Below are 15,499 nucleotides of genomic sequence, written 5' to 3'. Positions count from 1 at the left end.
TAAGTCCATTTGACAGCCATCCTGAGAAAGTCGGTCTTGTTGGTCGGATTAACACCAATGTGCTTAGATTCTTTCCAGCTCATTCACTTAGAGTTGGTTGCCACCCTACTTTTTAGGTTTTGCCTGGCGAAAGCTGCGCTCTGCGCAGCTTTTTCGCGCAGGCGAAAACCTAATGAGTATAGTAGGGGAGACAGGAACGGCCCCCGTCTTCCATTGGCTAGCTCCATAAATGGAGGCTAGCCATTGGAAGACGGGCCTGTCCGTCAATGCCGGACCAGATTTGGGGGCGTTCCCGAGAATTTTTGGCTTTGGCTACGTCACGCTACGTCAGCCAAAAGCCGGGAACGCCCCCGAATCTGGTCCGGCATTGCCGGCACCCGCCTTCCTGCTCGGGGCCGGGGAGTTTCGTGAAAAACACCCAGAGCGCTTCATAGCGCTTTTCTGCCCTAGCGTGTGCTCACCTCGCTTTTTTGTAATTAAATTGTCCCCTGGCAGGCGCCCAGGGACCTTGCCGCTATTGTTTATTTTCACCTCGAGGGAGCCCACCCCTCGGTGAATTCACTCCCCGCCTGCAGTAGCTGAGACGGGCCGCCGCGCTGCCCGCGACGACCCGGAAGCTGAGGGGGCGACCCGGAAGTCCCGCTCCCCCAGCGCGGACAAGGAGAAGCAGCTGCACCCACCGGCAGGGCTCCATGGTGGAAGAGGAGCCCCGCCGCCGCCCGTGAGAGCACTCGGCCCCAAGAAGCGGGACTGGGTGAGGAAGAGCTGCAGCGTCCAAGTACCGGTGAGTGCGGCCGCAGAGAAGGGAGGGGTGCCGGGACACGTCCATTACCCGGAACTCGCTACATGGACACGCGGACCGGATGCGTCTTCTGACCTTCTGACTCAGGTGAGAGCCATCCCGTCCACCCGATGCTGACCGCAGTAGCCCCTTATTATCTCTCTCTGACCTCATTCTTTTTTTCCCTCCCAGGTCGCCTCGAATAGTTATGGACGCACCCCGTCCAGTACAGTACTCCCACCTTTTGCACGGGGTGCCCTGGTCGTTTACTGTACTTTTTACCACGTGGCCGACTTTGTATCCAGTAGTCGCCACCACGGTAAGACCCCCTGCCACTGTCAGTCATCACGCTGCTCGCACTCTCGTCCTCTGATAATCACCCCGTACTTTTTTTCTTTTCTTTAGTCTTCCGAAGAGCACCTGGACATCCACAGAGCGCAGCAGGTGAAACGTGCATCATTTTACATTCCTTCCGACTAGCGGTTCTTCCATGATTTCCTCCCCCCCCCCCCCCCCCCCGCCCTCCTCTGTGACTTGTATACCTTTGTGGGGTTCTTCTTGTGTTATTGACACACGATATTAATATCCTCTTTCTATGTAGACTCGACTAAGGTCTCTCCCAGAGACTGTTTTTAGACCATGCACTACTTGAGCTTCTTACATGTCACTATATTACCTTCTCCTACCACTCTCCAGTGTCACCTGCGTAACTGCCTTTATTCATTCTCCAGTGCGTTTGTGTGCTTAATACACGTATCATTACGAACTCTCGTCCTTTTCATTTACGTGACCCCCTTCTATTTGCCTGTAACTACGCTTGGGCTCGGGCTTGCAGTGTGTGTGGGGGCTTGCAGTGTGTGTGGGGGCTTGCAGTGTGTTGGGGGGGCTTGCAGTGTGTTGGGGGGGGCTTGCAGTGTGTGGGGGGGCTTGCAGTGTGTGGGGGGGCTTGCAGTGTGTTGGGGGCTCGCAGTGTGTGGGGGGGCTTGCAGTGTGTGTGGGGGCTTGCAGTGTGTGTGGGGGCTTGCAGTGTGTGTGGGGGCTTGCAGTGTGTTGGGGGCTTGCAGTGTGTGGGGGGGCTTGCAGTGTGTGGGGGGCTTGCAGTGTGTGGGGGGGCTCGCAGTGTGTTGGGGGGCTCGCAGTGTGTGGGGGGGCTCGCAGTGTGTGTGGGGGCTTCCAGTGTGTGGGGGGGCTTGCAGTGTGTGGGGGGGCTTGCAGTGTGTGTGGGGGGGCTCGCAGTATGTGGGGGGGTCTTGCAGTGTGTGGGGGGCTCGCAGTGTGTGGGCAGGGCTCGCAGTGTGTAGGGAGGCTCTGTGGGTGTGTGGGGGGCTTTGTATGGCTGTGTGTGTGGGGGGCTCTGTGTGGGTGTGTGTGTGGGGGGCTCTGTGTGGGTGTGTGTGTGGGGAGGCCTCTGAGTGTGTGTTGGGGGGGCTCTCTGTGGGTGTTTGTGGGTGTCATTTGCGAGAGATAAAGCTAGTGGCATTGTAAATGACAATGCCATTTATTTATGTTAAAAAAACATAAATAAAAATATTGTTCAGAGCAATGAAATAGCTCAAACTTTAACAAAGGCAAAACCATTGCATTGTAAATGCTTGTTCCTTTTGCATCATGCTCCTGACAAGTCGGAGTGAGACCCCGGTTACTCAGGATTTCAACTGTCAAATGAGGGGTTAAGGAGTGCTGTTCCATCATCCCAGGCCCTGCCCTGTTGACTCCCAGTGACATGAGGGATTCCCTTTGGGGTCCAAGATCCACCGTCTGGAGGTCCTTCTAGTTGTTTGAAGCTTTAGAATCGTCCTATAACTCTACCTTGCAACGCTGAAAGAAACATCCACAGGAATTATTTTTCTCTTTTTAACTTGCATGTCAGGTAGGGTAGATGGGTGGGGAATGCAGACCGCACAAAGGCCCAGTCCTGTCTGCCGACCTCTTGTAAAACCCCCTTCTGGAGGTGGTGCTTGGTGTATATAAATAGGTCGTCTCACACCTGTAGTAATGTCCAACAACTGAATTTGTATGTCTACTTCTCACATGAGACTTGTGCATTTTTCTGACATTGCCTTGCGAGTACATGACAGCTGTGCAGAGTATGTGATACGAATGAGTCTACTCTGGTTCCAACATATTCAACATTGGTATCAGAACTTGGGCTTACACGAACTATTGAACCACCTCCATACAATCACTCACAGTTCAAAATGGATTATTAAAGCCGCATTCTGGGAATGTGTCTAACATATCCCACACAGATGCACTTCCCTGGGCAATTTTGCAAATAGTTTCATTCTCCAAAAGCTTACCCCATGTATGAAGCATATGTAGATTCAAGTCATCCACCGCTGGCTAGGTCTTTGGTCATAAAGCTACAAGCTGAAGTACTTAAAATCAATACGCATATTGTAGAGTGGAAACAGGGCTCCGTTAACAGGGTCTTATGCCATCTGTGTACCAATTTTGCAGTAGTAAGCATTGAACATGTCTTATTTTTCTATTTGTTTGCCAAAAACTAAACATAAATGGATTAGACAACAGTACCTTATCATGGGATTCCGCACTTTCCAAACAGAGTTTAGACTTCTTTTAACAGACATCTAACTCCTTATGAACTTTGGCCCGAGCAGATTCATGCAAATGGTGTGGCTAATCAGAAACAAGATAGGTAAAGACTTTTAATAATTTTTAGTACATGTTCGGGTCAATGGATTGATGTTTTTTTACTTATTGTATACATTTTTGCTATGAATATATTATCTTATTTTGTGAGTGTATTCTTCTGATACTACTTATTTTATGTTCACATTTGGCTTTTAAATCCTGACATTCCTAACCCTGAATGACCAAAACAAATATATGATAGGGCACGAGCGTGGTACACCGTATTACAGCGGACGGATACTAGGGTTTTTGTCACCGGACTGTGTTTTTGTCTCAGACTTCCTGATATGTTCCATTTTTCTTGGTGGACCCCTTTGTGTTATGATGTATCTTAATACCATGAACTTGAAATTGTATAACATTGGATGTTATACATTTTTGTGTAGCTTTAAAGGTTTTTAACTGAAAGAAACCATTTGTTATGATGAATGACATCAAGCAAGCTCTCCTGTTGGGTCCGTAAACAAGAAAACAGCTCTATTCATGTAGTGTCCAAACCAATCATAAGAATCTTACAACATAAACAACATCTTTAAAAACAATTCATGATAGATACTTTGTGGGACTGACATCAAAACTGTAGGAGGCTGGCTCTTTATATGGTATACCAAAAAGAGGTATACTGTGCAAAGAGTCCCTTACTAGTGGAAAAGGGCTTGCTCTAGCAATCCTAAGGTGCTCTTCTAGTTGGAAGTGTGGTCGAGCAGCCTTAGGCTTATTCAGAGTGGAGTGTTTCACATCTGCAAAATACACACACAGTCAATAAGTGAAGCACATGACTCAATAAGGAAATCAACACCAATTTATAAAAATAACATGTATCTTTATATACACTCCAGAATAAAAATAATCGGTAATTACTTTTCAAGATATAACTACTTTAAGTTTTCAAAAGTCCACACTTAGTACAATTTTCAGAGGCTGCAATGTTATCCTATGGGAGGAAAAACAAATATGGCATACGGGTAGAATAGAGTGACTTATGAGACCAATCTGCTGGGCTTAAGGTGAGTATGGGGCAAGGTCCAAGACAGGTCCAAGAGGTCACCCCGGGCGGCACTGGGGCAGTCGGGTGCAGAGGTGCAAAACATTATTGGGTGCCCAATGTTAGTCTATGGGGATCAGTCTTGGTGAAATAAGGCTTTAGGTTTAGATTGCAAGGCCAATCGGGCTGGACGAACAAGGGGGCTCAGGCCTCACGATGTTTGATAATGTGGGGACACCCTTGGCCATCTTCTTCACGGGCCAGGGGCGACAGGAGCAAAGGTATCCTTAGGCGTCTGGGTTTTGTCGTCTGGAGCACTCGCAGTCAATGGGGAGGGGGCCACACAAAGAGGCTGCAGGCGGCATCGAGGGGGCCACCTCCTGGCGAACCCAAGGTGAGCTTGTTCTCTGGAGGGCTAAGGAACAACGCTGACACCATTGGCCCACTTTAACTCCTGCTTGGAGCAACGGGTGCAGTGGTGCTGGCCAATGTCAAGTTTATGCGGTCCAGAGTTCTTACAGCTTAGTCTTTGGTAACTACAGGATGCAGGGGAACAGCTCTGCTACGCACTGGAATTCCTGAGTCTTTGGAGAAGTGCTGGCAGTGCTCCCAGGCTTTGGAGGATCAGCAGATTGCAGCGTGAGACGACTTTGATTCAGTTGTCGAGAATAGACGACCAGGCTGCTCGAGCAGGCTTTGTTCCTAACCTCCTGAGAGCAAAGGCCCTCACCTTTGGGGGTCAAAAACGCATCTGTGGTGCGAGGCTGGCTAAGACCAGTCAGTGAGCACGCCAGTTGTTTGTAGGTTTTCAGGGGACCCCTCTAGTGTGCCGTCTGGATGCATGTATTAATACATCCATCACTGGAATCAGTGTGGGTTATTAATACAAGATGTTTGCTATCATCATGGAACTGGGGAACTCGTTTTTATCAGTGTCCAGCACATGTTTTAAAATGGCTTCTCTGATCACTTTTACAGGTTCCTGTGGTAACCGGGCCCGCAGGACATATCTGATCACTTTGGGTTTTTTAGTTTTACTGGCTCCTGAAGGTATATTTGACCACAGACATCCTGAATGTGTTTATTAAGCCTGCATAGGATCTCTCTTCTTTCCATCTGAAAGCAAAAATCAGGCTGGATGAAAAAAGGTGTGATCTTCAGAGGACATCTGTGACTTGGAACATGCTTCATCGTACAATTGTAGTAGGAAAAAAATGTTGCCTATATAAATCAAAATTGCTCTTGAATGATTGTCATGTCTTGTGCCTGCTGCCGTTTTGCCAAAGAAAATCAATTAGTGTGCTTGATCAGGTAATCCCAGTCTAATTGAGTCAAGTCTGGCAAAGTCTTTTGAAAATGATTTTAACTTTTCTATCATCGGATCCATCACTGTATTACTTGATCTCTAGAAATCTAAGATTATTCCATCGTTGTCAAATATCAACCAGACCTTTTCCATGCCTCTCTACTTGATCTTAAACTTGGGCATGGATGGACTATGTTTCTATTGCACTCTTTCGAACTTATTTAAGCCTGTCAGCCACTGCAGAAAATGTTTTTGCGATTCTCTGGATTGAGCCCTGAAGCTTTCATGTTACATCTTAAGCAGCTCTTCGTGTCTTTTCACTGTTTCAGTGTCAAGTGATAAATATAGCTATGCATAGGCCCTTCATTCCTAGTCAGATATGTAAGTTATAGCTTACCATGGGTCTTCTCTTTACGTGCACTCAGCAAGGTAAAGTTGAGTGGTCCTACTTGACAGTCTCCGCACTGTCTTGTTCTTTTGTTGTGTAGGTGTTGCTATGGGGAATGTTAAACCTGTGTTGTCTACATTTGTCCTCAAACGCAGACTCTGACCCATCACCAGACTCACCCTCCAAACCCAGAAATATTCTCTGGGTAGATCAGACAGGAACATACATGCTCCAGATCAGGGCCGGACTGGGAACCAAAACCGGCCCAGGCAAAGTGCTGCAAAAACGACCCTGCAACAAAAACGGCCCCCACCCGTGCGGCGCACCGGGGTATTGCCCGTGCGGCGCACCGGGGTATTGCCCGTGCGGTGCACCGGGGGATTGCCCGGTGCCCGCTACGGCCAATACAGCCCTGCTCCAGATGATCTAATCTGTGAAATAAGCCCTTGTGTTACTTCTCCCGACTTCAAGATTTTGCTTATTTTGGCAACCTTTACTTATATATAGCTGTTCACACCCCTGTACATCTTTATTGTTCTCCCTTTGACCCTGCAGTTTAGGTCCTGAGAGGCCGGAATTGTCATTGTAACTGTTTTCAATATGGGGTTCAGTACCAACAGTTCTTAAGTTGTCAGAAACAGTATTAATGGCAAAGGCAAAGGTAAAGGATACTGCCATACCTGATTTCATTTGTCAATCAATCAATCAATCAAAGCATTTATATAGCGCACTACTCACCCGGAGGGTCTCAAGGCGCTGGGGGGAGGGGGTCCGCTACTGCTCGAACAGCCAGGTCTTGAGCTGCTTCCTGAAGGCGAGGTGGTCCTGGGTCAGGCGGAGGTGGGTCGGGAGGGAGTTCCAGGTCTTGGCGGCCAGGTAGGAGAAGGATCTTCCTCCTGTGGTGGCTCTTCGGATGCGGGGGACGGCGGCGAGGGCGTGGCCGGTCGATCGAAGTTGGCGTGTGGGAGCGTAGAAGTTGATGCGGCTGTTGAGGTATCCTGGGCCTTGGTTGTGGAGGGCCTTGTGTGCGTGGGTGAGGCGACGGAAGGTGATTCTCTTGTTGACCGGGAGCCAGTGCAGATCTCTCAGGTGTCCGGAGATGTGGCTGCGACGGGGGATGTCCAGGATGAGTCGTGCTGAGGCGTTCTGGATCCGCTGGAGTCTCTTCTGGAGTTTGGCGGTGGTTCCGGCGTAGAGGGAGTGGCCGTAGTCCAGACGGCTGGTGACGAGGGCCTGGGTGACCGTCTTCCTGGTCTCGGTGGGGATCCACCGGAAGATCTTCCGTAGCATGCGCAGGATGTTGAAGCATGACGAGGAGACGGCGTTGACTTGTCTGGTTATGGAGAGGGAGGAGTCCAGGATGAAGCCCAGGTTGCGTGCGTGGTCTGTCGGTTTGGGTGCGCTGCCCAGGGCGGGGGGCCATCAGGTGTCGTCCCAGGCGGAGGGTGAGGATCCCAGGATGAGGACTTCCGTCTTGTCCGAGTTCAGTTTCAGGCGGCTGCTCATCATCCACTTGGCTACGTCTGTCATCCCTTCGTTTAGGTTGGCTCTGGCGGTGGCGGGGTCGTTGGTGAGGGAGAGGATCAGCTGGGTGTCGTCGGCGTAGGAGATGATGTTGAGGTTGTGTTGGCTTGCGATGGCTGCGAGGGGGCTCATGTAGACGTTGAAGAGGGTTGGGCTGAGCGAGGAGCCTTGAGGAATTTGTGAGTGTTCTGTGGAAGAGTCCTTGATCTGTAAAATCCATATTTGTAAAGCGCAAACTACTCACCATTAGGGGTCTCAAGGTGCTGGGGGCCATAGTGGAAACTAAGTGAGCTATTGCCCAGAGTCACATGGTGCTGGTGCTGAGCTGAGCTGCCGCCGGAGCCAGGATCAAACTATGAACCCTGTACTCCGAAGTCAGCTGCCCTGGCCGCTGCACCACACCTCTCCACATCTGAGGGACAGCACTGACCTCTTCAGTTGAAGACCTCTGAGATGAGTACCCGGCTTATGCTGCACTTCTTTACTGCTGGTCCTCTGCTTAATAACTATAATAAAAGCTCTATCCTACAAAGAGAGGGGAAATAGCCAGCAGCTAGAGCAGATCCATTACTATCCGTAATTTATGTAGAAATAAACTGAATCACGCGTGCCAGCAAATGCCTCCTTGGAGGACTCTGCTGAACAGACATCTAGGTATTCACACTTTATCCACACACTGTCAGCAGCATCAGCTGAAAAACATATCATTAGCCTGTTGGATCGGCGCAGCAAACTTATGCTTGCCAGGGAGTGGGGTCAGGGTGCCCTTGCACGCTGTAGGCTGCCCATCTCCTATTAAAGGGGAAGTGAATTTTATCTTCCTTTCCCGAATGAGCTCCATATAGTTGTAGGCTACAGACGCAGAGGCAGGAGTCAAGTCTGTTTGCTTCCTTTCCAATTACCATCTTCATTGGGCCAGTGTTGTACCTGCTGCTCAGCCCATACTCCAACTGCAAACCTCACTCATCCAACAATCCGCAGCATCATCCACACCACACTCACACTAGCTGAGCAGCAGGTACAGCAGCCACCCAGAAGCTTGACTAGTGCCTAACAAAGGTGTCAAATTCAAAGGCACTGAATGAAACAACTTCTTTCTTAGCTTAGCAACCTTGGACGATATTGGTGGGGGTACCGTCACAGCCACTCAAAGACACCATAGGATAATCCACCAGAGCTGAATCTCTAATGCGCAAGTTTGATCAGAGCAGCGCTGCACAATCAGAGAAGAAAGTGCTATCAATCTAGATGACCAGGGAGTAAAGAAACTTCAGTTAATAATACAAACATGACACTAGGGAAGACCAAGGTGAAAGCGCTTGGCAGCCACGTGCTACCTGGCCACCATCTTTTTTGCCCTTAGTTGAAGAAAAAGGTGATCGACTTCTTATGATTTCACTTTCACCACAATGATAGAGTTATTGAGACAAGACTGTGCCCTACGGATGCACAGACAGACATATGCCTCCTTAACAGATTTCAGTTGACCATACTCTTTGGTGTTTCTTTGATGAGGAAAAGTGCTTCTGAATAGTGATCAGAAGGATAATAAGTCTTAATAGTCTTTTGCCTGCACAAGATCAGAATTCACTTTTTGAAACTATTCGGGGAGAATAGGAAGGGAAAGGGGTAGTCACTAACCAGGTAAAGGTATCTGATGCTGTGTTTTCCTTCCCTCTGCCCTTTAGAATTTATTAGTTGGTACCTTGTATTGGAGGGGAATGGGTGATGCTAGGCTGCAACAAATGCTCTGAGAAAGAGGAGGTGGTTGAGAACGCTAGGGAGATTGCTGCTTTCTTGGGTGGTTGCAGCATACTGGTCGCCTGATGTAACCGCAAAGTATCAAAGTCTTTATGGACTGAAAATCATCTTCCCACTGTCTGTTTGTTGTAACTACAGTACACTGCAAACTGAATGAAGTTTGAATGACTCTTTCGACGATGCTAGCTAAGTATGGGGCTTTGCTCATTTTAAGTCTGTTGTAGGATATACAGTTTACTGGTCCTTCATTCTCTCCTGACCACCAGGACTCCACAGCCACAAAGCAAGCTCTCAGACTCCATGTGCCTCCAAACACCATTGCACTAAAGTGAGGCCAAGTTTAAGATAGAACAAGGACACAATAGGTAAATCTTAATGCTGGGAACATTCTTGCTGACTCCTCTATGCTGGAGATCTTGAACTTTAATGATGTTCCTTGTTTTGAAAGTGTGCATCCCAGTTTATTTTCCTGTGAGGTCTATTACACTCATCTTGAATGGACTCAAAGAGTGTACCGCTTCCTACTAAGTGGGTAGAACGTTTTAAGTTGAAAATCGTTCTTGTGGAAGTTTGTGTGCTAAAGACTGGCTGCCAGACTCCATGGAGAATCAGGAAGAGAGCATGTGTGCCTCACAGTTGAATTAACAGTCGAGGAGTGACCCACAATGATTGTAGATGTGGAGCGAACACTGTTTAGGAGGTGTGCGAATAGACCTCAGCTACAAATACTAGATGAGACCCAAGAATGCTTCCAAAGCATAATCTGTGAAGTTAAAACTGTGAGGCTACAGCAGATAGATTTCTTGAAGGGTGATCAAGATGTCAAGACCAAATATTAACCCTAGAGACAAATTAGTTGACGAGTGTCCATTGTAGGGTTACAATGGCATGCATGTTTGGTTGTGTTGTTGCACTGCTTTTGCTAAGTGGTGGTTAAGGAGAACCTGCAGTGCATATCTTGTTATGTGATTTGACCAAAATTATACGATGCTGATGTATGTCTAGGGTCATTCTAGTGTACCAGTAATTGGATGGTTTCTACTCAGAAATAGGCTATTGGTGTAAATAGGTTTATCTATTTTAGTTTAATTCGCCATTTATCATTTTGTGTAAAAATGTAAACACACTATGATAGAGAAGGTATCTAGATTAGGAATAGTGTAGGTATTGCCCGAGCGATATTCAGTTAAATGTTTTCCCTAGTTGTCTTTTATAAAGACTAGACAGTGTAAACAATGAATTATTGTATTGTTGTAAGAGTTTACAGAAGTATTGTGAGGCACTACACTTCTTTTACATTCTACATCATAAAGACTCTGCAATGACAAAAAAACAAGCCTTCTCTCCTGATGCTCACAGGATCTGGAACAGCATCCCTAGTGACATCAGATCAACACCAACTCTCCTACAATTCAGAAAAAAATACATATGAAACAGATTTATAAGGGCAAGGAGCACTGCTCCTGACCTGATGATCTACCTTTGACCTTCCCTGAGAAATTGCGTCTTCCTGGGTACCAATCAGCTCTCGGGCTAGGTTTGCGCTCTACAAATACTAGCACCTACCTATAGGGGGACTGTGAATTATCTTGTTCACACAGGAGCAACACTCGTAGTGCTGCAACACCATCCCAACACGCCCCAAGGTATCCCCCCAGTACTTTGAAACCATCTTTTAGAACACCACCACCACTTCCTAGCACTGTGACTCCAACTCCAGCACAGAGGCATCACTCCATGCCATTACCTCTCCCAGTCCTCCCCAGCACACAATTGCGTCATTCTTAACCTCTTACAGCAATGGTTGTTTTGCTTCTCCACAACTACATTCAAAACACATAGTACCCCATCCACCTACAGCGGTGTTATAACCCAGCCAACAAACAACAAAAAGATACACTTAAAAAAGACAATGTATTAGTATTTTGAATGCATGCTTCAGCTAAAAGCAGTGACACTCGAAGAAGTGTCCTGCTGTACAGTTTATGGTGCTGAAGGTTAATCTTTGGTTAAAAAAAGGAATTGCAGCCATAAACATATAGATTGATTTTTGGACCGGACCAACAATCAATAATTGTTTTAAGTCATGGATAACTGGTTCAGGTTGTGATATTTGCATTATTGCGATCTTTTTCAGAGAAAGGGTGATGTGCTGTATCATTGTTTACCCATCATCATGTTGATAATTGATGCTATAGGTTAACATTTCAAACCACTGTTTGTGCCATGACCACGAAAGGTCACTGATATGAAAACTGGATGGCTTTAAAGTGTGCTTGTGATTTTAGTATTTCATTTTGCAGTCCTCATTCTGTGCATAACACTCATGTGTTTGTGTCTTTTTCTTGCTTTCAGTTCTCTGGACTGTATATCTTAGCTTTCGTTATCATCATGGTTGGATTTCTTCTGTATTGTTCCACCCCAACATATAGTGCTGAGCCTGTAGCGCAAGAGGAGGACCCTGGAATCGATAACACTGGACTGAAGATGGAAGAGGAAGAGGAGGCAGTTCCCTGTGCTATTGAGTTCATTTCTGTTGAAGACACAGCATTGAACAAGGAGTAGGGGAAGAAACAGTCTCTTCCTGGTAGCCACAGAAGAAGACTCCATTCAGACTTGAATGCTGCATTTGCTTTTTAGGGCAGTTTTTGGACTATATTAGCCAGTAAAACATATTTTTTTTAAATAGCGTTTTTAAGTAATGAGATCTTTTCTAAGGCAGAGCCTTGTATCCATGAAACATTTTTTTAAACTTGCTGCAAGTACAGAAGGTGAGGTGATCCACAGCTGGTTCTCATGGGCACTCCTGCCTTGAAAGTACTGTGTTGACTTGTCATGCACACATGCTTTTAGTCCACAATACACTCGCTTACACACAGCTGCCTAGTACCTGTGTGCTGATGTGAAACCTTTTCTGCTTTTTTCTAACCTTGAGCACATGACATGTAACCGTAGGAAAATTCCCTGAATACTAACTGCCTGTGTCCTTTGTAGACCTGCAAATTCGAGAATGCTCTGATTTGGTTCAGAGAATCTACGAATGTGTGCATGCTGTTAGAAAATAACAGACATTGAGAACTCCGCTCACACTGTATAAATGGTTCCCACACATTTCTCGCTTTTTTAGCTCTGGATTTAACACCACAGTTGTATTGCTTACGGTAAGCAATTTGCTTAGATAGAGCAGCTACTGTCAGCCTCTGGATGGAGACATTGTCATTCATCCCAGGGGAGATGTGTCTTTCACTTTATGCTATTAGCTGTTTTTGTGTTTCCTTCTGCCTCCTATGGAGTGCTTGCATTGCAGTGCCTGAGGGATTATTTTACATTTCCCTGCCACTCCTCTCTGTCGGCACCTTGTTGCTTCTTCCTGCCATGTCCCCTTTCCCTCCCCCAGTATGTCCACTCCTTGTTGCTTGCTCCCACCTCTCCCTCTTTGCCCTGTGGGTCTGCCCCTGTTGCTCCCTCCTGCTTCTCCTTTCCAGTGCATGTTGGCTCCTTGCACCTCCCACCCATTTGTTGCACATTCCCACCACTCCATCTTTCAGCTGGTGTGTTCACAGAAACTCTTGGTGGTTTACTTATAGGTGAGAATTGACATATTTGACAACTCTCTTTTTATTAGCGAAGATTGAAGCTGGCTGGGTTTCGTTTGTAAAGATTAAAACTGACTCTCGTGCTCCAAGTGAGCAAAGTGTCATTTAAAAAGGTAAAGAAACACTAAAATGGTGGCTCCTCATGCCGTTCCGCAGATTTTGGTAGAGCACGATCGTTTACTATGAACGCTCAACTTTACTGCAATCTGAGTTTAATTTCCAAACAAGCCTAAAATTGTCTGTAGCCTCTGAGGGTCTGTCCACCCAACGCTGCAACTATCCAACGGTGCAACTTGAGCACAGTTGGACCTGACCCCCATATGCTTGCTTAATCAGCTGTGCATTCAAAAGAACTGTTGCTCCAGCCCCGAAGGGAGATTGTGTCCAAGTGTCCTCTCGTTGTACACAACTGCCAAGGTTTCAGATTGCTATGTACAACATTTTCATAATTTCTGTGTAATTATGAGTGACATTTTAACGACTATGTGGGAGACTTTCTCCCGGGCAAAATCGAGCAATAAAGATGAGGGAAACATATAGATATCAGAAATTGCACCAGTTTCAGCAACGAGAAACTAAGAAGATCTTAAAACTGCTGCAAAGCACCAGAAATGGAAGGACACTAAAGTAGTACACTGACAGACCTCGGATGGGGATGAGAAGTGATAGTAACTACGTTACTTACTAAATTCTGTTCATGATGATCAGATCTTCAGCCAGGCAGCCGCAGCTCTGCATGACTAGCATCGGTAACTGACTCGCTGCCTTGAGCCACCCGTCGCAGCAATTATTTTTGGTTTGCCACCGGCACCCGGTTAATTCAGGCAGCCTGTCCGAGTCCACTCCTGGCTTCCACTCAACCAAACCGGACGGTCACTCTGACGACATCCTCCACTGCACTCTCCTGGCTGGGCTTGGCAATATTGAATACGCCGCGGGCGGCCATAACATTGAAGGGGCGGGTCTGTCGTACAAAGGAGCAGCGACCCAGGCATCTCCAAGGTCTTAACTATACCTTTTCTTTATCACTTACCAGCTTTAACTAGAGGAACTCTTGCCTTAAACTGGTCTGGCACAATCTCTTGGTAGTCAACGAGGGCACTGTCCTTGTTGTATTCCTCAGTGTGTGTTGTTGCTGTTGATTATCATTCTCATGTGCTGTCAATTGTAGTGTCTATTGAAGGCAAGGCCTACATGCTCCAAGTATCTTTGCACTAGATATCATCAATTATTTAAATATTAGAGCAGAAATGGGATATATGTGACATTTTTAACTGCACATTTGTAACTGGAATTTTATTTTAGAAATAAAGCCAAACACGGCTGTTTTTTATTATTTAACATGACATGGCGCACAAATATTATTTCTGGTACAATGAGCCTGCCACAGGTAAATTTCGGAACACAAATGAAGGGATGACATGTTCACAGATTTCAAATATGAAGAAAAGCATACAAGCTTTTTCGTTTCTGTAAATGGGAAGATTTTATCATGTTGTTCAGCATAACTTTATTGGCACGATTGATATATTTGATTTTACTAGTTCAAAGAAAAATATGTATTTTGCATTTGTGAGTTAAGCTTCAACACAAAAGGTTTAATTTTCAGAACTGCTGTATAGCATGGCAGAAATCTGAAAATGAGCTCCGAGAGCAAGAACTGCCTGTTTACCTTTTGTGATGAAATATGTAATATCTTTTACAAAGAAGGTGCTTTTGTTCATTAAATGAAAACCGTGCAGAGTGTCCTGTGCACATTACCTTTTACGAGGACATTTGTTCAAATCTTGAATGATCAGTCAACTTTGTAATTTAGTACTCTGCACAATAAAAAGTTACAGTGCCATTGCAGTGTTTCATTCATTGTTCTGTCTTCATTTCTGCCGCTTGTGTGGAAAGGTTCTAGGCTTCTCCCTGGATTTGGTGGGAAGGTGGTTATTTTAAAGCAGTATTACTTCATTCTCCATTGATGGAGATATTCATTGGCCAGGTACAAAAAATGTTGCCACACAACTCATGCTCTTTTTTAAGAGCTGTCAAGTTGTATGGGACATTTCCAGGCCAGCCTTTTAAATAATGACTACATTCACATGCACGCCATGTGCAGTGATGCTGCACTCAGACAAGTGCGAGAATGAAGGAAGACCAAGATTTTCTACACAAGGGGAACCCCAGTTTCATTTCAGATGATTTTGACTAATTCCACCTTTGGATATTTCGAAAACTCATTTACCTTATATTGTTTGACCCCCCCAGATATGTATGTTGACTATAGGTCAGGCAAAGCATGCTCCGGAACATTCATTGACACATTCAAACCAGTTTGCAACTGCTAGATGAATATTTCCAGCGAAGAGGTATATGTGGAGTTCATAAAATACTGCAAAAACACACAGCTTTGATCATCTTCCGGGAACTCGAGAAGATACTTATGAGCATCTAAGAGTTGGAAGGATGTTTAAATCAACTCTTGTTTGAGCGGTGCACAAGGATGCTGCATTTT

The 15,499-nt window shown here is 46.1% G+C and overlaps 1 protein-coding gene across 3 annotated transcripts in view; it reads left to right on the top strand.

The window, feature by feature from the left end:
- Window positions 1–14,855, top strand: part of SLC35F2 (solute carrier family 35 member F2) — a 305,693-nt gene extending 290,838 nt beyond the window's left edge. For all 3 annotated transcript variants that reach the window (XM_078657041.1, XM_078657042.1, XM_078657043.1), the window contains exon 8: window positions 11,756–14,855. In XM_078657041.1, the coding sequence (XP_078513167.1) occupies window positions 11,756–11,965 (210 nt within the window). In that variant the 3' untranslated portion in view covers window positions 11,966–14,855. The remainder of the gene's footprint in view (window positions 1–11,755) is intronic.
- Window positions 14,856–15,499: the final 644 nt, after the last annotated feature.

This window comes from Lissotriton helveticus, chromosome 8 (genome assembly GCF_964261635.1).
Source record: "Lissotriton helveticus chromosome 8, aLisHel1.1, whole genome shotgun sequence".
Lineage (NCBI taxonomy): Eukaryota > Metazoa > Chordata > Amphibia > Caudata > Salamandridae > Lissotriton > Lissotriton helveticus.
Note: the sequence above shows the minus strand (reverse complement) of the source record. Positions and strands in the feature narration are given on the sequence as shown.